At 37.6% G+C, this 23,648-nt stretch overlaps 1 protein-coding gene across 3 annotated transcripts in view; it reads right to left on the minus strand.

The window, feature by feature from the left end:
* Positions 1-2,155: 2,155 nt before the first annotated feature.
* The window catches only part of PAIP1 (poly(A) binding protein interacting protein 1), a 29,053-nt gene continuing 7,560 nt past the window's right edge, over positions 2,156-23,648 (minus strand). For all 3 annotated transcript variants that reach the window (XM_077774994.1, XM_077774996.1, XM_077774995.1), the window contains exons 3-11: positions 20,988-21,173; positions 17,487-17,599; positions 14,198-14,309; positions 11,964-12,089; positions 10,826-10,932; positions 9,990-10,107; positions 9,168-9,222; positions 4,642-4,735; positions 2,156-2,522 (exon numbers count right to left, since the gene is read on the minus strand). In XM_077774994.1, the coding sequence (XP_077631120.1) occupies positions 2,429-2,522; positions 4,642-4,735; positions 9,168-9,222; positions 9,990-10,107; positions 10,826-10,932; positions 11,964-12,089; positions 14,198-14,309; positions 17,487-17,599; positions 20,988-21,173 (1,005 nt within the window). In that variant the 3' untranslated portion in view covers positions 2,156-2,428. The remainder of the gene's footprint in view (positions 2,523-4,641; positions 4,736-9,167; positions 9,223-9,989; positions 10,108-10,825; positions 10,933-11,963; positions 12,090-14,197; positions 14,310-17,486; positions 17,600-20,987; positions 21,174-23,648) is intronic.

Below are 23,648 nucleotides of genomic sequence, written 5' to 3' on the forward strand. Positions count from 1 at the left end.
ACACCCTCTGACACACCCCATAGTTCCCTGTAGTGTGAATTCTGCTTTACTGCAAAAGTACTAAATCCAACCTGTTCAAGTACATGTGTGATCCTGGTAGTCTTTGGCTGGAAGAGCACTGAAAACATTAAGACAGAAGGTCTGAGTTGATGACCCAAGAGCCAGATTTTGCACAAACCAATACTTGTACTTTGTTACCAGTATTTTGTACTAGGACATTCATTAGCACATTTGTGTCCTTGCTCATTGGAGACTTACAAGATCTTAGGACTCCTATTTCTGTTGAAGATACAGCAATTCTAAAGGCCAAGAATTGTAGCATAGGGCTTTCTCTTCATGATATACTCTTGCAGTGTTAAAACCTGTCCACACATTTCTTGATGGCTTTAGTGACTCACTTAGAACCAAGACTGTAATGGAAGTAATACTGTGTGCACGTTCCAAGTACAGTTTCTTCCTGGGTCTTTTACAATGCCCTCTCAAAACCTAGCTACTATGTTTATGAAAAGTCCAGGACACCCGTGGGTCTGGCCACGGGAAAGTTTCAAGTCATCTCGGCCCAGTCATCAGCCAGGTGAGTGAGGAAGGCTCAAGAGGATTACAGCCCCTGGCTGGTGGAGCTACCTGCAGCCCTTAATTTTCCTGACTGAGGCCTCAAACATTGCAGAATAGAAATGAAACGAAACAGAAAACAATCCCTATTGTGCACCATCCAAATCGCTGAACCACAGAACCCATGAGCCTAATAAAATGCTTACTGTTTGAAGACACCAAGTTTGGGTGGTTATTTAGGCAGCACTAGTACCTGGTACACACTGGAACTGAACCACATCCTGTTGGTAGCTGTTGAGTATAGCAGTGGTGGGGGACAATGAGCTAGTGGACAAGGCTGGATGGTTCTTCACAGAGCAACTGCTAGAAGTTTAAAGCATATTCAGCTATCATGTACTTGGTCCCCGGGCTAATGTACTGTCCCTCCCTACACCCCTTCCCCCATCCCCAAGATGCTTTCCTGTGTTCTGCTAAATCACACTGAGCACAGTCTTTGGAGAACTACAGAGGAAGGTAATTACCCACTGTGCTACAGGAGCCATTCTGAAAAACAGAATCCTATTAACAAGTTCCAAAAATCCCAACTATATACATACTTCCCTTTTACAATAAGGAAATCTAAAAGTTAGTTTTACATTTGTTAATTTTCCCAAGTAGCCTGGTTACTGAACTAAATACCACACACATTGAATGAAAGATCTCCTATCCTAGTATAGTTTGATTTCAAACCCTTTTATGACATCACATCAAAGTTCAACAGGAATTCTTTAATATCAGGATATCACTCCAAAAACTTAGAGGAAACAGAACTATTTGAATTTTATTTAAAGTCTAATTTTAATCCAGACTGAACAAGCAGAAAAGTGAGAAACCTAACTGTATTAGCAGACACAGATGTACCAAATGTAAAACAGTGGGTTATTAACAGAACTATTTACATGCATTATTTACAAGCAATCCTTTTGTACAGAAGTTTTAGTTGGAAAAAGACTTGACATTAGGTAAAAATATTTTTAAATAGAGCTGAGGTGGTACTACATTATTGTAAAAGTATTAGAAAAGTGATCCTCAAGGTGTATCAATTATAAAGCAGATGAAAACCTGAATGACAAAGATCTAGTAAAATTCTCTAGTAAAAAAGTCAACGCAACTCATGCTACAAAATAAAAATGAAAGCCATATAAATAAAGCAGAATGATGCCGTAGGCTTTTGGGTAATGAAGTAAGAAAACAAAAAACAAACAAACAAAAAAAATTCTAGAATCGCAAGTAAATGCTCAGTGAAGAATCCTGGTTGTTTAGTTGGGAATTTTAAGTTGTTTTTTAAATGACATTTTAAAAGCCCTTAGTATCAAACAGCATCTGATATGTAAATCAGTTAATGATATATTCTAAGACTTTAGTGCTAAAGATTTTCATGATTGTGATTCATATCTGAAACCCAAGTCATTGAGACAATGTAAAACTAAATGAAAGCTATATACTCATCTAAAAAAGGATGCTACATTTTGCATATGTATTTCCAGGCTAAGACTTTTTCCCTCAAGAAAAGTAGAATTTAAAGGATAAGCTTCTAACCAACTAGCAAAATTTACTTTCAACATTTCATTTATTTCAAAATCGATTTTATTGCAGCCAAAACAGTGGAATTAACTGTACATAATAAACTATTATATATATATACACATTTTAAGTTATAGGGAATAAAGTTTATTTTGGCAGATAGTGTTAAACAAAATTAAAGTTGCATACATTAGTAACATAACTCAACATCCTTAATTTGGTATAAGTGTGACACATTTTCCTGCTTTCCTGTGTTCTGCTAAATCACCATAACCTAAACTGCTTTATAAAACTGACACGATGAAATTTAGCTTTACTGTTTTCGCTTACGCTCTGATTCCAAACAAAACTTTTCATAAGCTTCTTCTATCTCTGGGTCCATCTCATCATCAATATCATCCAAGTATCTATGAAAGAAGTACAGATGATTCATAAGTTTAATGTTATTCAATTCAGAAATCTCTAAAATGCTAAGCCACACACACACAAAAAAATGGTACTGTAACTTTCTTAGACTGTTAGAGAATGCACTTTTTCTGAATTACATACATGTCAGTCCTTAGACAACTAAATGCTTAATCTGAGGAGTTAAATTTTACACTGGATTCTGAGTCTCTTGTGTTTGAAGTTAAGCTTCTGCTATACTTTTAGACATAAATTAAAACTTAAAAACTTAAAAAATTTAACCTAAGTAATTTCTACACCCCAAGTGGTGTTTGAACTCACAACCCTGAAATTAAGAGTCTCATGCTCTACTGACTGAGCCAGCCAGGCACTGTGACACATGTTAAATTCTTAACCTAACCTAAAAGTTAATTCAAATGCTTGAACTATAAATTTGGGCACTCAAGATTATTATTTTCATAAATTTATCTTATTAACAATTATATAATTGGAACATAATTTCAGACATGCCATTTACCTCTAGTGATAGAATATTTTATGTCTACTTATCAGAAATGGTATTCCTGAAATGACACTTTAGTCACATTCCCATATATTTGGAATCACTTTACCAAGCTACTTTTGAGATAATCGCAGAATTTTTTCGACAATTAGGTAGTCTAAAAGGATGGAAAACAAAGCTTTTCCACTGTTAAGAATGGGTGCAAAATTTAAAATGCCTATTAAGGATTTAATAATAGACGTTCTTATTGAAAACCTATAGCCATCTTAAAAAGACAGGTATTACTATCATCTCCATTTTTTTAAAAGTAATCTCCATGCCCAACATAGGGACGGAACTCACAACCTGAGATTAAGAGTCACATGCTTTATTGACTAAGCAGCCAGGCACCCTGATCATCTCCATTTTAAAGAAAAAAAGACTCCGGGGGGTTAAGTAAATACTGTAAAGTTTGGGTAAGTGTGTGGCCCAGCCAGAATCTGACTCCTAGTCTTCCTCTACAAGAGACTGTCTAGGTGTCTCCCCACTTCCTCACAAAAGTCCTCTGCAGTACAGGTGTGACAAACCTATCTTGCCAGTCATATCAACTGCTGATGGATCTTTTTGGTTTTGTTCCTCCATTTCCAGTAGAAGGCCATGTGCTGAAACTGCCACCAGTGTATTAGTGTCAGAGCATGTAATGCTGACCAAGTAAAACTTCACAGGACAACCTGAAATTCAGTGCCAAGAACAACTTGAACCCAGCAGGGGTAAACCTTCTTAATTGTGCTGGAGTCCTTATATCCCTGTTATTTTTTTATGGAATTAGTATGTAAAAGAATGGTAATGTTAGAAGATCTCAAATGGACTTAAAATTGAGATGTCACTAGATAGCAGAGAAAATAAAAGTGGTTTGTTTTTTAAACCTACAGCACAAATGAGAGAAGAGAAATAAGAAAAATTAAGTCAGATTTAGTTCATTCTTTCCTCCACTTAGGAAGAAGAGAACCTGAGTAACTTGTTCAAATTCACATAAACTATTAAGAGAGCTGGAATTAAACCTCTCAAGTTTGTCGTTCTTCTCTAACTAAACGGCAATGCAATCTGATGGTAAGGACATAACAAAAGTTTCTTTTATTACAAAGAATGGCAGGGGGAGAGATGGAGATATGTGAATATCTCACACCCTCCCTTTAGTGCAATGATCTTACCTTTAACAGCTAAGATCCAAACTTTTTACTGTGTGCCAAGGGGTGGTTCTGAGTATATGTTTCTCACTTAGTTCTCAGAAGAACTCAAAGAAGGGTCTGCTATCCCTACTATACAGATGAAGAAACAGGCATAGAACCTGCGCGAGATCTTACAATAAGAGAGCTGAACTAAATCTACTTTAGAAAACTATGCTTGAGTATACTACTATTTTAGTTTTTAGCCCTCCTAGATATATATACATTTTCAATATTGTAGTTTATTTTTCTAGTAGGATTTCTGGAAAGTTTTTGGTAGAGAAGTACTACGTACATACCACTGTGACACTATCAAATCACAACGTGCATTCTTCATCTACCTTCTTCTAACCTAAAAATCTACAAACTGTAGCCACAGAAACATCACAAAGAAAGTAGCAAAAGACAACTTACGGATCACCAGCCCCTGATAAATCTGTCCCATTTTCTTCATAATCTGGAAAAAAATCTTCTCTTTCAAGTAACTCTTGATATTTCTCTTGATAATCTATAAGAATTTTTTTAAATTAAATGTTGATAAAAGTCATAAAAAGGCCAGTTATCCTTAAAAACTTGTTTTTAATATTAGGAGTTTTAAGTAGATCCAAGGTTTAAATAGGAGTGAGCTTCCAATTACATTTTAATAGCTTTTCACAAAACCTGTATTCTAATTGGCTTGCTTTTGCCACATGCATGCTCATAAATCTTAAGTTATTATAATATACCTCTAAATATGTGTTGCAAATCAAAGCCACTGTGAATATACCAGAGTACAGGTCACAGCCAAAGGGTATGCTGCTTATATTCTCTGCTGCTTCATTCCAGAAGACAAAATATCAGCTCTATAACTTGTTGGGGAAGAACGTGTTCTTCCATACCCCCGTTCTTTCTTCCACAAGGAAGGATTTCAATCAAATAGCCTGGCTTCTGGCTCCCCTTACTCTTTCCCAAGAAAGTAAAGTGAGCTGTGTGGCAAGCAGCTAAAAGCCATTGGCCCATGTTTCTTAATCAGATTAGCTAACCTAGCAAAGGTTCTGAGCACAGGGGATTTTCTCTTCTTCCCTCTCCTTAGAGACAGCTGGAAGGTAGCTACCTGATAAATGTTTCAACTATACTAACTTTCCCTTGGTTGGATTCCTCCAAGACAATACAGGTAATATTATAGCTCCCCATCGGCCACCTGTGTTATGCAGTTACTGCATTATCTTTTAAGATTAGTGTGTCCATATATATGGAGTACTTCTCTAAATGACAAAACAATCCGTGTGTATTAAAACTAGTTACCTTAAACAGCTACCTCATATTTCAACAGGATAATATAATTACATTAGACCGTATTTTTCAAAGATTGCCAGTCTCTAAAAAACAAATTCCAGCTTAAAGGGTTGGGGATATTTTGACCTCCGATTTGGCAACTTAGAGACAAATTTAACTATAAAATCTTCCTGCAACAGATCCTTGAAGTAAATAGGTAAGACAAACATGCTTTTAAACGTACAGAGGAGTTCATAAAAAAGAAAACCAAGTCACCCAAAGGCCAACAAAAAGAGGCCTGGAAACCACACCTCCTTCAGCAGCCAGGAGGCCAGCAGAGCACACACTCTCAGCAACAAAGGGGCTTGGGCTGAAAACCCACAGAAGGTCAGAAAGCAAGGTCCTGGGGTCTTGTGAAACAGGGACATGGAATTCATGCCCGCACCCACCTCTCCGTGCACAAATCCAAGGGTGGATATCTCAAGTAAAAGGTAGACCAAGAAAAATAAAGTGGGAAACAATCGGGTGGCAAAGAGAGATGGCCAAGAAGCTTGCCGGTCTCTTCTTGGGTTTGGAGTAGGGACAAAAGTACTCCGAAGACACTGGTTCCTCAGAGAACTTCGAACAATGGGCCTGCACCTCAAATTTCTACTACCCACATGAAAGACCCCTAGGACAAGAAATAAAGACGTGCTCCAAATCACTTTTACCCTGTGTCTCCTGGCAGGGGTAGATGTTACTACGACCCAAGATGTAAGGAGTTTTCTTGAAGGAAAGCAGTTAAAATGCAAGAGCAGTCATAAAGGGCCACAATACATGGAACTTAATTTGAAATGGTTTAGAAAAAAAGTGTGGACAGAACAAAGCAAACTGAACAGTTAACAAAGGGTACATCTGTGTAATGAGTGGATAGGTGTACTTTGCGCAATTTTTACTTTTGTAACTTTTCTGTAAAACTGAAATCATTTCCAAAAACGTTTTAAGATCATTAAATATCAGATTGCAACAAAGATCAAAATAAAAAATTTTATGCGTGATAATCAAAAATAACAGGATTAAAATTAAGTGACAAAATGTGAAACAAAAATAAGCATGTTTAGAATGACTAAAAAAGGAATTGAAATTTTATTTTATTTATTTTGAGAGAGAAAGAGACAGAGCATGATTAGGGAAGGGGCAGCGAGAGAGGGAGACACAAAATCTGAAGCAGGCTCCAGGCTCTGAGCTGTTAGCACAGAGCCCGATGCAGGGCTTGAACTGCTGAACCATGAGATCATGACCTGGCCAAAGTCAGACATGTAACCTACTGAGCCACGCAGGCACCCCAAGACTTGAATTTTAAAGATCATGATACTTTGAACAAAATGCAGAAACAAAATTCACTTTGAAAAGCCAAACTAAATTTCTATGAACAAAAGAGTCACTAGAAAAACAGGATAAACAAATGAGACAATGATAAAGAACAAAGAACCAAATGATTCAAAGTAACTTTGAAAAATAAAGGGAAGAAAATTCGTCTTACCAGACCAGCGAGGTGTACAGTGGGGTAATTATGACTGTGGTATTGGTGCTAAGACAAAAGATCCACAAGTAAGACAGAGGAGGAAGATACAAGTCTACAGAGGACGTACACATCAGAGGGACACTTTAACTAGGATAGGATGGAGGACTGAACACCTGTTGCTGAGACAAGATAATACAGAATATTTAATTTCTGCCACATCCATCATATAAAAATTAGCCAGATGGATTAAAGACCTAAATATAAAGAAGACTCGAAGAAAATGGAATTAGACAAGTACTTTGGAAACTTTCTTAGCCACAGAGAACAGGAACAAGACAGCTACGTTTACATGAAAACTCAAAGCTTCTATATGACAAGGCAAACATAATGGAAAGAAAGCACATATGGGAGAAGCTAAGAGGTCCTTTGTAAGCTATGGAATGAATTATTAATCAGGGAAGAGACAAATGATCCAACAAAAGTATGAGAAAAGAACACAAACAGGCAATTCTCAAACAGAAGAAATCAATCTGTCAATAAAAACACGAAAAGAAAATTATCACAGTAAGGAAATAAAAGTTTACAACTTCATACAATCTAACTGACAGTGATTAGGTCTGGTAATAAGTGAGAAACAGGAACCTGCACATTTCGCTGAGGAACACTAAGTGGTATGATCATACTGGAAACCAGGTTAGCAACATTCAGTGAAGTTCAAGATGCACAGAACTTACAATGCATTGACCCTACTTCTTTACCCCCAAACAAACTACTGCAGGTGCACAAGGACTATTTAATGAGTTTTGTATAGCATGGTCTGTAATAAGTAGTGTGAACCACCCAGCCACCCTTAAGTAGGGACCTAGAACCTGTGGTCTACTCTGTGTGTAGCAGTATTTGGCATTTAAAATGAACTAAAGCTACATATACCTACCTCAACACGGATAAATACTAAAAATAATAAAAAAGTTGCGAAGGATGTACACAAAAAGATACGTTAATACTTTGTGTGAAAAAACAGTTTACAAACCGCAAATAAAAAGACCTCACACGACACCCAACTTCAGGATGGTAGTTACTTCTGGGAGGGAAGCCATGGAAGGACTGGCCTTGGGGGGTAGGGAAGGGGTCACAGAACAAAATGGCTTACCAGTCACCTGTAGAGTTTTATTTCTTTAATAACACCGAAAGTGTATATTAATGTGGCAAAATGACATTGGTTTAATCTTGACAGTGAATCAAAAGGTCAGTTTGTGGTTTTTATGTCTTTTGAAGGTTTCAGATTTTACAGTTTTTAAATTATTTCTGAGAGAGAGAAGAACATAAGAGGGGCAGAGAGAAAAAGAGAGAGAGGGGGAGAGACAAGACTCCAAAGCAGGCACCAGGCTCTGAGCTGTCAGAGCAGAGCCTGACACGGGGCTTGAACCCACGAACTGTGAGGTCATGACCTGAGCCAAAGTCAGACACTTAACAAATTGAGTCACCCAGGTGCCCTGAATGTTTTCATAAATTTAAAGTTGAAGGTCAAAGAGTCATTCTTTCTACCTCCTTTGATGCACAGGATAGTTAGCACCTGCTATCCAGAGAAAACAAATGGGAAAATTCCTAACAAGCTGGTTGTAATTTGTATTAAATGGGAAAAACTTCTCTTCCTCATTTTGCAACCAATTGGTCACAATTAAAGCAATCCTTCTACCAATGTCCCTTTTCTGGAAAAAGTATGTGGAGATTTAGATTTTAATTAACTCTGACCTACTATTAATGAAACCCATCTAATTCTTAGTATCTGGGAGTAGTAAACCACAGGAACGACCACTGTAGACTATGTAGTGAATTAGAACCATCTTTCCCTTCTATCCTAACCAACTGAAAGCTTACAGAAAGAATGAAATATTAGAGAAGATAGAAAATAAAAATGGTTGCATTTAACTGAGGGATTCTTCCAACTTTTCCTTGTCAGGGTGACAAGATACTATAAATGGAATCAGACTTTCCATTTGAAATGGTCTAAGTGGTCACTGTAAAGAATCCTCTATAGGAGGTAAACATTTATCGTGTATTTTAGAAGAAAGGGATGGTTTCAAAAAGCTACAGCTTTGTGGTGGTAAGGGTAGGATTTCCTATAATCTACTAGCTTACCAGGAAATAGGGTGGTGGGGAGAAGGACTATGAAACAGCATACCTGGATCAGCTGCAGTGAAAGGAACACCATCAGAGGTATAAAATGTTGGTTCATTCTAGGATGAATCAAAGTGATAAACATGTAATCCTTTCCGAATTGATTTTTTAAAGCACATTAATGAAGCATGGCTGATGTAACTCATCCGCATCTGATAATGTGAGAACAAGCAAAAAACCTAACTTCCTAGTAGCCATTTTCATTTCATTGGGAAAGTCCATGGTTTTCAGATTTCTATTCTATTATCTCAAGTTCTCATGGCTCTAACTCTGTTGTCTATTCTCGGTCACACTCGTGATGAACTGTTTTGTGGTACACGGTGATTCAGCAATGTGTCAGCTTATTTTTCATGGTGGTTCTTCCCTCCTCACCATTTTTAAAAGAATTTCCAAGATTGGGGTTATAGAAGCATTCCTGCATAGTTGCATTATGCTTGGTTATGTTGGGAGCTTAAGGGCATTACTGGCCTGGTGACCACTTTTATTTTCTTAGTTTACTACAACATACATAGTAATAGTTTGAGATGTGGGCCTCTGGTTATGAATTCTCTGGAACAACTGCTTCCCAGAATCCCTATATTCAACCAGGTCCAAGCCTTGTTGATTTCCCTTGCCACTGGATGGATCCTTCTCTAGTCCAACCTTCCCCTGGAGGATTCCACATTTCTTCTCATATTTACCAAGTCTGTTGGCTGCCATGTGACCCAAAGCCAATGAAAAGTTATTAGGCATTAAATTCTGAGAATATCTTTATGGAACTCATCTAGAAATTTCCAAAATTGGAGCCAAGTAATAAGTAAAACTTAAAACGAAAACACTGGCATACCATAAAATAATTAGGATCATTTTCAGGTGTTGCTTCTCTGTATGTTGAAGTTGCGTGGACTCTACCCCAGTTACTTGACCGGAGTTCTACAAGCTTCAAGAGCATCTGTTTCACGTCCCTGCAGACAGAAGGTGAAAAAGGAGTGAAGTATATCCACCAGAAGTGTAGAAGTGTTGTCAGACTCTAGAATATCACAAGCTCCTAAAACTTTGTTTCATAAAGTTAACATGTACATCCAAGTGCTTTGATTTTCTAGATGTTTCCTGTACTTTTTAAAGCAGCCTTGATATTTGTGACTATATATATATATATTTTTAAATATTTTATTTATTTCTAGGAGAGCGAGAGACAGCACGAGCAGGGGAGGGTCAGAGAGAGAGGGAGTCACAGACTGAAACAGGCTCCAGGCTCTGAGCTGGCAGTCAGCACAGAGCCCGACGCGGGGCTCGAACCCACGAACCGTGAGATCATGACCTAAGTGAAAGTTGGATGCTTAACCGACTAAGCCACCCAGGCGCCCCTGTGACTATATGGTTCTTAAAGGTAGTGGCTATTGCACATTTTTATGTTTCTGGACTTTATACTGGATTTCTAGTATTTACTAAACAATTTAAAGTGTGAATCATTTTGCTTTTTTACCACAGGAAAATCTTAGCTTTTTCTATTAACACAACTGAACAAAAATGGCCAGGTGTGCAGAAGCCTTTAAAGGTAAAATATTGTACCTTTAAAGAAAATATTTCTGTAGATCTAGAATTTAATTCTTCTGATATACAGCAGATTAAAAAACAACCTCCAGAGAAAAAGAAATGAAGACCTACCGGCCATCTGCCTACCTGCTGCAATTTGCATCTAGGACCACATTTTCAATTCTCTGAATAATTTCTTCCATATCAGTCTTTCCTTTTTCCTTCCAGGCATCTTCCAAAACTGACCCTGTCAACTAAAAAAACAGGCATCGGCAAAATTAGGAAGTCAAGGAAGCACAGAAATCCTAAGGAAGGATCGGCAGCAGTTCAAGCATTCTTTCAACCAAATGAATTTGGCAAGTTAAATATTCCCAATTATTTTCTACCATCTAACAGGCAGGAAATCTTTATACCCTCTGTTTTTCTTGACTGAGAGAAACTACAGCAGAACTTGAATCCTAGGTTTTGTGTGTCCATGATTATATGGTATATTCCTTGTATGAATAAGCCAGACTATAGGATTTTAATCAACAGATCCCTTTTTGAAATATGAAGTATAGAAGCTTTGAATTAAAAAACTACAAATTTCATGGAAAAAAATGAGTTCATGATATAAACAGGTAATTCATAGTAACAAAGATGGCTAACAAACATGAAGAAATGCTTAAATTCACTAATGATCAGGAAAATGCAAAATAAAATGAAATTTTTGTTTTCACTCATCACCCATGACAAAACAAACTAGATGATCGATTAGATCATTACTAATATGAATATGGGGAAAGCAGTGTACTCATTCAGTGCTGGTAGGAATACACTATGGTGTAATATTTAGAAGAGAAATTTGATGTTTATCAAATTTAAGGATGCAATGCTCACTGGTCCACCCAATCTGTGTGTGGAATGGAACCTACATACAACTGCACATACGGATACAAAGTGGCTCAAGAGGCAATCTTTTGTGCCAAAGATATAATATCTTTGTTGCATCACAAAAAAAGTCACAAAGAGAAGATCTTATTTATGAGGACACACATGGGAAAGGAAATTTGGAAATGGAGGTAAAGGACTTCCATTTTTTGCTTCTAAATTTGGATTCTATTAAAAAAAAAAAAACCAGTACACGCTACTTTTTCAATATTTAAATTCAAGAGCAAACCAAAAGGCCAACATTTAAAAACTTAACTTTGAATTCATGTGCATATTATACTTACTGTCCGTTCTCTAAATCATATACAAATGGGGTAGAAGAGTGAATTTCAAGAGAAACAGAAGTCAAACCTACCTTCAGTAATTTTACTGCACAAATTAAGTTGTCATCCATAGGATTGGAAAACAGGGCATTCAGCAACTCCCGCAGACCAACCTGAAGAATATCTGCTCTTGTAACCTGTCCATTTGTTCCCTTGATCTTTTGGGAAAGAAAATGAAAAGCAACCATGCAAAAATATTACAGATAAGTGACTGGTCTACTATGTTAGCAAAATAACTTTTAAATTAAACAATACAGGGGCGCCTGGGTGGCTCAGCTGGTTAAGCACCCAACTTCAGCTTAGGTCACGATCTTGCAATTTGTGAGTTCAAGCCCCGCGTCGCACTCTGTGCGGATAGTCTACAGCCTGCTTCAGATTCTGTGTCTCCCCCCCTCTCTGCCCCTCCCATGCTCATGCTGTCTCCCAATAATAAAAACGTTAAAAAATTTTTTAAAAAATACAAAAATCATAAATTGTTATTTTCACAAAATTAGACTTACATGTATTTAAAACCTCTAACAGGGGCGCCTGGGTGACTCGGTTACATGTCCAACTTCAGCTCAGGTCATGAGCTCACAGTTCATGGGTTTGAGCCCCACATAGGGCTCTGTGCTGACAGCTCAGAGCCTAGAGCCTGCTTCAGATACTGTGCCTTCCCTCCCTCTCTCTGCCTCTCCCTTGCTTGTACTCTCTCTCTCTCAAAAATAAACATTAAAAATATAAAAACCAAAAACCTCTATAAAACTAGTAAACTACAAGGATGCCTGGGTGACTCCGCTGGTGAAGCGTCTGATGCTGGATTTCAGCTCAGGTCACGAGCTCATGTTTTGTTCCATTTCAGCACAGAGCCTGCTTGGCATTCTCTCTTCTTCTTGCTCTGCCCCTCTCCACCTCATGCACACACACTCTGAAAATAACTTGGCGGGGGAGGGGGGCGGGGGGGGCCTCGAAAACTATGGGTAAAATTTTTTTATCTATATAGATGATCAGGATAATCTAAACCTCCTTTATAGTCTCATAAAACATTCTATTTTATTAAGATAGCAGCTTTTTTGGAACTTGCAGCATTTTTTTTTTTTTGCTTTTTATACTGTTTAGAAGTACAGTTTTGCAACGGAATGGTCTAAGTGTCTTAGCCAGAAGAGCTGTAGGCTCGGGAGCCAAACCTCATCTTTACACTCCCCACAGACATAGCATCAGTACTTCCACACAGGTAAACACACAGCAGCATTCTTAAAATGGTTCTTCTTCACTTTTTTTTAATTAAAATCGAGAATATCTCCAGGCAGGCCCCACACTCAGCACAGAGCCTGACAGAGGGCTCAATCCTATGGCCCTGGGATCACGATCCACGCCAAATTCAAGAGTTGGACGTTGAACTGACGGAGCCACCCAGACACCCCTTAGAGCACATGTTAGATGAGTGCTCTTATTTGGTCTTCTATAAAAATTAAACTGGAAAAGATTAATGCAGGAGATTTTTAAAAAACTAAGTCCATCTGTGGTAAAAAGGGATAGTCAATTGAACACTAGATTGGACAGAGACCGTTTAGATGCACTAAGAGATGCACATTTGATAGTGGACTCCTGGGTCTTTGCAGTGGTGTTTATGATTAAGTCTTCAAATCCAAGTTCAAGGAGGTAGAACCTATATCTGGGATAAACTAATCAAAATTCAAGCACATCCATTACAAAGTAATGTTCAGCACTTAATTGCCTAGTAACACACATATATTCAAATATACCACCAAGTCAAACTTGGTTAGCTGTACGTTGGACAAATGCATCTTATGTGGAAGATTCATATATAAATGGCACCAAGATAGTAATTCGGTGTGTATATGGGTAGGAAAACTCCCCAGAAATTCTGCTGTCTCCACTTCTAACGCAAGGCTTTGTGCGCTGCAGAATGCTTGTGAGCCACCATCTTCAAGTCCACATACAAAATGTGTGAAGATTCAAAAAGTATGATTTCAACAGCTTAAACTTGCATGGGAACCATGCCTTCCAAAGTACACAAAAACTAAATCCCCAGTAACTACTTCCCAACACCCTCCCCACAAACAGAGGAAACAAACGTTATAGATGTTTCATTAAGAACACATACACTACTGCCTGCAGGTACGGAGACATTTTCTCATTCCCTCTGCCCCTCTTCCATTTCACCCTTCGGGTCATAGAGTGTAACGTAAATACAAATTCCTTATCAAGGTCGGTTTATGTTCTCCGGCTTTGTCAGTGCTTAAAGAAAAAAATTTCTCCTCACCTCCAAGTTAAGATAAAGTTCTCCCAAGAAGAGTACAAATGCATGGAATCGTTTTCGAGTCACTTCATCCCCCTTTGCAGCTTGATCTTTAACTTCATATTCAGTCCGACACCTAACGAAGACATACCTTTTATAAACTCACATTGCCTTTTTTTTGTGTGAACAAACAAGACGACCATCTGTTAGTTTCACTGTTCAAGCAATACCGAGGTAAGCACACCAATGCCCGGATTTTTTAGGAAAGGAAGTGTTCCAGTCTATTGCAGAGCCCAGAATTTACAACGCTTTTTCATACTAAGGTTCCTCGTTTTAAGAAACGGATGGGTTTATTTTGTCATCTGTTTGTCAACTGTTTAAGCAACATGGGTTTCACGAGGTTCATTGTATATTGGCACCACAAAGAAAAAATGCCTAACCTTTGTCTTCTAGGCTTTTTGTCAAGAAAGCACTGTTTTTACTCAAATGGTCTCTGTAAAATGTTTTACTCTGAACATATGAACTTTAAAAACACATCTTAAAAAATATATAGAGATGGGTCTCCAACTGAAAATAAAATGAATTTTTATTAAGCTCATACTTTTAACCTCCATTAAACAAATCAGACAAATGAAAAGTCGCCAATTGAAATTGACATAGAAACAGAAAGCAATTAATTTGGTCTCAATATCCCAGAGACCAAAAGGAGCCAACTAACTTGGTTTCCCTCACCTTATTCCCCCCCAACCCTGACTTGACCTATCTGCCACCCCAGAAGTTATATAAAACAATCACAACAAACCTGTCATAGCCCATGTCAGTGAATTACGGAGCCAGCTGTTACTAAAAGGATTTTAAAAATATACTTTAAATGTTTACCAATTTGCTTTTCAATGTTTTTCTTATCTTTCTTGATAAGGTGAAAAAACTCTAGGAAAGTCATGTTTTATAAAGCTGATTTTTGACAGTTATTTTCAGGAAAAAAAGAAGGGTTTATAGAGACTGAATGGCTTCCATGTGGGAGGAATCAGTTTAGCTTGGCTATGTGAAATTAAAAAAAAAAAAATTCTTAAAAAAAAGTCACTGCTTACCAAAATTTTACCTTGGATCGGTCAATGAATCAACCATAAGCCCAGTACAGTTTATGTCTATGTGGCTTATAGCTCTGAAGGTACATTAAATAAGCAAAATTTCATTGAGTCATATTTGTTACGGTCTAAACATTAATTCCTTATCAGAGCAAAAGTTGGGATACCTGGGAGTAAAACACCCTGTTTAATAATGGGAAGGATGGGCTAATTAATGCCAGTTCAGTCATCCAAATACCTTGTTGGCTACTCTCCTTAAGGACTTTATAGGCAGGAGTTTTGAGAAAATGACCTTTTTGTTTTCTAAGTGTAATGACTATTATATTATACATTAAGATATGTTAACACAAATGGAAAGGTATATCCATACCCCTGGACATCATTGGTAAACTAGAGGAGAAGAACACACACCTCTAATCTTTTTAAGCTAGAGACCTAAATTAAAAGCAATACGGGCTTGTTTCAGAAAGGTTAAAAATAGAAAAACATGAAGAATAAAGTCACTACAACCCAGAGATAATTAAAGGTTAACTTTTCTAAGTATGTTTACATTTTTACGTTAGGTAATAGAATCAAACCGTGCTTTTCATTTGTTAAGGAATTAGCACTTATATTAATATCTCTGACAGTTATCACAGTACTCTGGAACCTGGGGTAGAGTCAAAAGAGAATTGGAAGAGGTTTTCAACCATGGCTACAGACTACAATCATTTGGAGAGCTTTAAAAAACCAAGGTTCCACCTCAGTCCAATAACATCCAAATTTCCAAGAATGAGGACAGGGTCTCAGCCTTATTTGAAGCCTCTGGGTAACTCTAAGGCAGTCAGTGGGGAGAGGTTCATGGGAAAAGCAGCCAGCCTTTCTGCCATGCGACCTCCTAGAAGTGCCCACTTTCACATCTTTCCAGGAGCTATAAATATAGGTTAAGGTTAAATAGGTTTTTAGAATTTTATCATTTATATTTTCCCAGGTTTTACCTATTCAGAGCCATTCCAAATATTTCTATTAAAATATTGTCTTTTTCTTATTCCTCAGAGGCCCTTGTTTTCATATTAAATTAGTTCACTGCCAGTGTTATAAATTCCCCTTTTTCTTTTCTTCATATAAACTTATGACACTCCCCCCATATTTTAATCTATATGTAATTTCTATATGTAATTAGATTTAATCTTTTTAGGACTTATGGATAAATCTTACTTAAAAGGGCTTACCAACCCAAGATTTAATTGTTTCTCTTAGCACTTAGTGTTTCACTTTTAAGTCTTTTACAGATTTGAAATATACTGTGGTGTACAGTGAGACAAGAACCCATCTTTTCTCTCCCCATGAATGGCTAGCCAGTTGTAAGCAGCACAATTTACTTTCTACAAATATATCTGAAGTATCACCTTCATTAAAAGCTTAATTTTCAAGTGTCTCTGGAGTGGACTTTTGGAACCTTTATTCTGTTTCAGTGCAATTTAACCCAATGATGGGATACTTTGCAACCATTAAAAGTATCTTCAAAGAACTAATGGACTAACTGTAATAAACTTGAAGACAACCTTCTTCTTGAATAAAACAACTCCAAGGAAAGGTTTCCCTAAATTAGCTTAGGAATTCAAAGTCATGCCAAAAAGATCTAATAATACACCCAAAGATTTATGTAATTTCACATGTTGATTCTAAAGTTCTTTGGAGAAAAGACATGCAAGAATAGCAAAGGAAATTCTACCCAAAAACTATGGGGAGGGGACTAATCTACTAGGTATTAACAAATTAGAGCTTTTCAATAGTATCATAATAAAATAGAAATAGAGCAAGTGATAAATGGAATATAATGAACCTCTAGAACCAAAACCCAAATATTAGGATGTAGTTTAAGAAAGTTAGCAGTTCATATCAGTAAGGAAATGATCATTCTAAAAAAATGGTAGGGGTAAAACTAGTTCTGTACTAGTTGAGCACCTACTCAAACGTACAGAAGTACTAAGAAGTATCTAAGTGATCATCTTTAAGATATTGGAAAATGAAGGGCCATCTAAGCACAAAACCAAAGGCAGAGATTACAGAAAAAAGACTGATATGTGGGACTATGAATTTTTAATAGTACATACTATACTCTAATACAAGTAAGAATGGTCCACCCTAACTTCCCCTGCAACTTTCTATAACGCAAGAAAAGAAGAATGGTCAAATTCTAGTAGGTTTCAAGTTTTCCTTTAATTTCATATATTCACACTGACCTTTGAAGCAGCAACTGGCGAAAGTTGCCACTCTGTGGACTAATTGTCAGATGATGGGACAGGTAATTACACAGTCGAGCTCCCATGTAAGAGAAATTTGGGATAGATGTGGCCTTTCAAAAAGAAAAAAAAAGTTGTTTATGACATAAAATACATTGTTATTAATGCAAATACTTAACAGCAACATTCTAAAAAAGAAACATTTTCACCCCTAAAACTGACCACATTATACAAGTGTACAAGTCTTTAATCGATCAGTATAAGGAAATTAACTCTCCCACCCAATACCAAGAGCAAGAACAAAGGAAAGTGTTTAAGGCAAGTTCTCCCCACAATTTACTTGAGGTTACCAGAAAGCAAATTAACAGGGTCTCTTTATATTAGCCAATTTTTGCACAGGATGTATGCAAGTGCCCAGTTGCACAGTGCTAATTATGAATAAGAGTATTTGCCAAACGATTGTTTCATGGGGTTTTTCAGGGATAGGATGGCACAGACTTTGGCATCTAGCAGCCTAAAATAAAATTCCCAGGACTGCATGGAGACCTTGGACATCTCGAACCTTCCCTGGGCTTCTGCTTGATTCCTAGGAGAGGTGATAAATGGTACCTGGTATAAGAAATTAACACTTAAAGAATACTCCAAACACACTTGGGGTGTAAAGAAATAAAGAGAAGCTCTTCCAAAAACTAAGATTGTGAAAAACACGATGTACAGAAGACAGATGGATACAGCTGAAGCGGTACTAAGTTTTAACTTCAATTACAGTTTTTAAAGTATAGTAGAGACAACATAGTTTACTACTTAATATTAGGGAACACATTAAAAGATTAAGGGACTCGGCCAAGGTTACAAAGGTAATAACTAACCAGAGTCTAGATGTAACAGATGATCTGATGCCTCTCTGACCTGATGCTTACGAGTTACAGTAAGTTTTAGACAAATCACTTAACTTCTGCTAAGATGTGTATAAAATAAGGGAGAAAAATAATACCTTGCAACCATGGAGGATTAAATGAGTTAATTCATTACATGTTAAGTGTTTAGCATGGCATAGCATGTAGTAATTATGTTATAATTAGATCTTTTTATTTCTAATTATTTCGTTGCTCACAAGGGACCCCTGTTATCACAGCAGACTGGTTTCTCCTGAGATCATGTATGCATATCTGGTACCACAGAAGACTTGAAATTAAGAAATCCTACTTTTCCCCATTATGGACATTGCCTGTTTTCCTTTAGTTTACTTTTAAAATCATCTCACACAACTTAAAAGACAAGAAGCTCTACAAGACTTGTTACTAAAACATCATACTTCCCCACTATCCCTCACCTTTACCCTCCCACAGACAACCACTTTCAATTCTTTCAGCTGAAAAGGTTTCAACCTCTGTATCTCCATGCTCCAAGATTTCAGTTTAGTCATTATTTCTTACGGTTTCCCACCATGGAAAAGGAATATCCAGTTTTCACCATGCTTAACCCCACTCCATTCTGCGGTTTCCCAATCTTTCCACCTACCAATGTCATTATACCATGATTTGATTAGTTTTGGGTTTCCATTTACAGCAGGACCACATAATATACAGATTTCTCCTTTGCTATACAACTTTGTTTTCCTTGGACTTAATTTTTTCTACACTGTTCTTTACATAGGTCTCATCTGATTTACCGCTAAGCTCACACATTTTTAAGTTTCTTCTTAACATCTTCAAACAGAGCAGCCATGCTCATCTTACCAGGAATCGTGGCCAGAGCCTTCTGCCCTATGCCAGCGAAGCCTGGCAATCATCTCGGGATCTCCTTCACCACCACCTGGATGATCCACTTAGCCGCTCCTCTTAAATGCTGTTTTCCTAGTTTCTACCTCTTTGGCCTTGGCTTAATTCTTTTTGGCGGAGTACTTCCCTTCAATAACTCCTCAAGAGGGGTTACAATAAAACTTCAAACTGGATACTCAGTGCAAAAAGAGGGAGAGGGATTTTTGTTTTAAGAATTTGTAAGCAATCTTTTCCATCTCATTCCATCCTTGTCCTAGAGCCTTCCCAAGGCTCTACTCAGTACATCAGGGGATTTTCAGCTTTCCTCAATGGCTTGGAATTCAACTTTTTTAGATTGCCAAGTCAGTTACCACTCACCCACCTACTTTCCAGTCTCCAAAGCTGGTACTTTTAACTCCTTTCCTCATCTCAGCCCCTACAGGCTCATGGCTTCTTAAAAATCCTGTCATTTTAGCAGTATTGGGGGGAAGAATCAAAGTTGAACATGTAGGTTTGATCTGCCATTTTTATAACAGCTCTTCTGTTACTATAAACAAATTCCCCTCAATGAAATTTAAAAGTAAAATCTGTGTATCATTGACACAGAATATCAAACTTAAAATAAGGAATATATAGTCAAAGAATTGGCTTTGAGACAATCACAGAAATTGTAGTCTGTCAGGTTATAGTCCTTTTGTCCAGCCCTATGGAAACAGGCAGCCTATGAAGAACCAGGCAGCCTATGAAGTGCTGAAACTAGAATAGAAGAGGAACCAGAAAAAACAATTTCAATTTTTCCATTTTCTTCTATCCTTTGAAATCCACCTAGAGGCCAAAAGTAGGTATGAGGATAAATAGAGCAATTAAATCTTCCTAAAATCTCAGGCATGTCCCAAACCTGAGAGCTGGCCAGGTAATGGGTCCACGAACTACTCTGAAAAAGTTGTAAAAGTAATCAAGTGAAACTCTGAGTAGGAGGAAAATTATCTAGCCATCATGACCACTCTTCCATATACTCCAAATTCAAGTTGCTCTTTCAGCAATGACATAAATAACACTCGAGTTTATATTTCTATTCACCTCCCACTGTTTTTGGTCAGTTTCAAACATTGCCCTTAAATTGGTCTTCAAAATCCAGTGTTATCTATTTGCCCTCCTTAAAATAGCATTAATGTATCATTGATCAATATGCTAGGATCAAAACTAATCTTTGTGTGAACAATCTAGAATTATAGAATTAAGATGCAAATCCTTGGAAATTTTAGATATAAGCATTAATGTTAAGACTCAAAAACAGTGCTTTATGGGTGGGTTTTTTTTTTTGTTTTTGTTTTTTTGACTCCTTTAGGAGGCAAGAAAGTTCTCCCCGGATTTTCTTCTCCCTTAATCCAAAAGTGCTATGTAGGAATTCAACACCCAGAAGAAAAGAACTATGGTTAATTTCAGATCCTAGAACAACAGAGCAGGATGGAAAAAAGGTAGGACATTTACCTAGCCTTCTTCATAAATGCCTAACACTCCTTCCAACTGCCTATATAGAGCCTTCAATCTCCAGTCTGGCTCTAGCTCTATCCCCAGTACAGGGATTTTATACAACAGACCTGAAAAGCTCCCATGAACCTTAGAGAGTTAAGGAGTGTGGAAGCCAGGAAACACGAACCTGGCCTCACTGAAGGAGCACCACCACCCTTGGGCTTCAAGCTAGCTATCTGAGGATTATGCGTGCCATCAGCCAACCTACCTGTTGATAGATGAGTTCTACAAGTTCTTGCAAAGCATCATCTGTTGTAACCCAGCCATTCAGGGTCTCTGCAAACTGCTCAATTTCAGTTTCAAAACTGCCAGGCTGCTCTGTAAGATGATTCAAAAAATCCTGAACATATTCTGAGAGAGTGGGATAATCCTCACAACCATCTTCATAGGATTCCTATAGATCAAAAGTTAAAAAACAAAAAAACATGTTTTAGTCGTTGCAGTTGGCTAAAATAAATCTGAGGCAGCTTTAAGGTGAGAAGTCTCTAGAACAAATGATCCTTCACATAAACTTTGTTATTTTCTTCAGCAAAATTAAATCCACTGAACTATTCCTTCTGACCCAATGGCCAAAAGTGTTACATTATAGCAGAAAGTCTCCATCTAACTGGGTGGGAAATGGTCTTCTCATCCCTAGCAGATTTACAAAATGGTTGAGAAAATTTAAACTAGTATTTTACTATAATGCCAGTTATCAAAATTAAGACTTTGATCTACTTATGGGAACAAGATCTGAGATTTGCTTCAAAGTGGGAAGGGAGAAGGGACCAGGGATAGAGAGAAGTAAGAATGGCCACAGGTCAGGGCGCCTGGGTGGCTTAGTCGGTTAAGCGTCCGACTTTCGCTTAGGTCATGATCTCGCGGTTCGTGGGTTCGAGCCCCGCGTCGGGCTCTGTGCTGACTGCCAGCTCAGAGCCTGGAGCCTGTTTCAGAGTCTGTGTCTCCCTCTCTCTGACCCTCCCCTGCTCATGCTGTCTCTCTCTCTCTCTCTCCTAGAAAAAAAAAAAATTAAAAAAAAAAAAAAAAAGAATGGCCACAGGTAGCTAACTGTTGAGGCCGTGATGGGGGTAGAGATCATCACTCTCTCATTCTTACAGATATTTAACAATTTATATATTGAAAAAAGGACCCAATTAAGGTCTATCCTCTGTTAATTCCCAAGGACAGAGAAATATATAGTTAAGGGCTATAAAATTTCACCATAGTGGAACTGTGGCAGACTTGGGCTGCTATATATCCAGGCTTTTAGTCATCCCTGACAGTAGCGGTAGTTTCCAACTAATGTTTTACCACTATCACCTTTGATAGGTTCCAATCTTTTAATTAATGGCAGGAGGCTGAACACAGGGAGTACTGCAAAAGGTAGCATATCAGATTATCAATCGGGTACTTGCAATGCTTAGAATACCAACCAAAGCATTCTGAAATTTGCTTAAGAGTTACGAATGATCTAATAAGAACTATATTGCTAGTGAAACTTACCCTTTCCCAAAAAGGAGTCAAATGAGAAACCACATGAAAGAATCAGGACAATACAGAAGCATTTTATGAAGGGGTTAAGTTCTAAAGCCAGTGAGTGCATAAAGAAAAAAAAAAAATCACACGCAGTCCAAATTCTCCTTAGGAAAGCTCTATGTTAAAGATGAACAACTAAGCTTAGTGAAAGGGCTACTACAGCCAGTTGGTCCTCTGCTACTGGTGCCAACCACCACTCAGAGGCCATGGTACATAATTTTTCTGTATTTTCAGATATTAAAGTGATACTAAACATTAGTTGTATGTACTATGAGAGCACTAAGGGAGGAAAACCAACTGCAGGAATAACAGATTCACGTGCCCATATCATGCTCATAGTGTTTGTTGAGCAGAAGAATAGGTAAACTGATACGTTAAATGAATCAAAATTGAATCCAAATTAAAGGACTCCCCTTTAGGGGCGCCCGGATGGCTCAGTCCGTAGAGACTGATTTTAGGGTCAGGAGTTCTAGGACCACGTTGGGTACAGAGATTAGTTAAAAAATAAAATTTTAGGGGTGCCTGGGTGGCTCAGTCAGTTAAGCTGCCCAATTTGGCTCAAGTCATGATGTTGCAGTTCAGGAGTTCGAGCCCCATGTTGGGCTCTGGGCTGACAGCTCAGAACCTGGAGCCTGCTTCAGATTCTGTGTCTCCCTCTGTCCCTCCCCTGCCCATACTCTATCAAAAATAAAAACATCTTAACAAGTTTAAGACTTTAAAAATGACTCTAAAATAAAGAGGTTAAATTAACACTGATGAAATTCAAATTTATTCATCATAAACACTACACTTCTATGACAGGATTAAATGAGTTAATGAGTAAATGCCCCTAGACCTGTGACTAGCACATAGTAAGGCATTAACTGTTCAGCAAATTTCTACATTTCTGGGAAAACACTAAAACATATTCCAAATGCCACAGCCATGTTCTCATACCTAAAGAATCACACCTAAAAGCATCTAAAGAACAGAATAAAAGTCTATACTTCTTGATATGTAAGATGATACCTGATTAATAAGCTATGTATAATATGCGACAGACACTATAAGAGCTCTGCAAGCTTGTCTCACTTAACCCTAAAAAACTTGGCACAGATGGAAGAAATGAACACAGAGCAGTTAAGTCACCTTGGTTATTCATTCAAAAGCATTTACTGTGGAGTTCCTACTAAGTGCCAAACAGTGTTTTAGGTGCTAGGGCTACGGTCTTGGCATGAACAAAGGAGACAAAGTCCTCTTCCAGTGAGGCTGATCTCCCACCATGGAGGACATCATTCACATGTTAGAATATACTATGAAAAAAGGTGGGCTAAAACTAATGTATCACTGTATGTTAACTACATTGGAATTAAAA

Source organism: Crocuta crocuta, unplaced genomic scaffold, assembly GCF_008692635.1.
Source record: "Crocuta crocuta isolate KB4526 unplaced genomic scaffold, BGI_CrCroc_1.0 scaffold1758, whole genome shotgun sequence".
Lineage (NCBI taxonomy): Eukaryota > Metazoa > Chordata > Mammalia > Carnivora > Hyaenidae > Crocuta > Crocuta crocuta.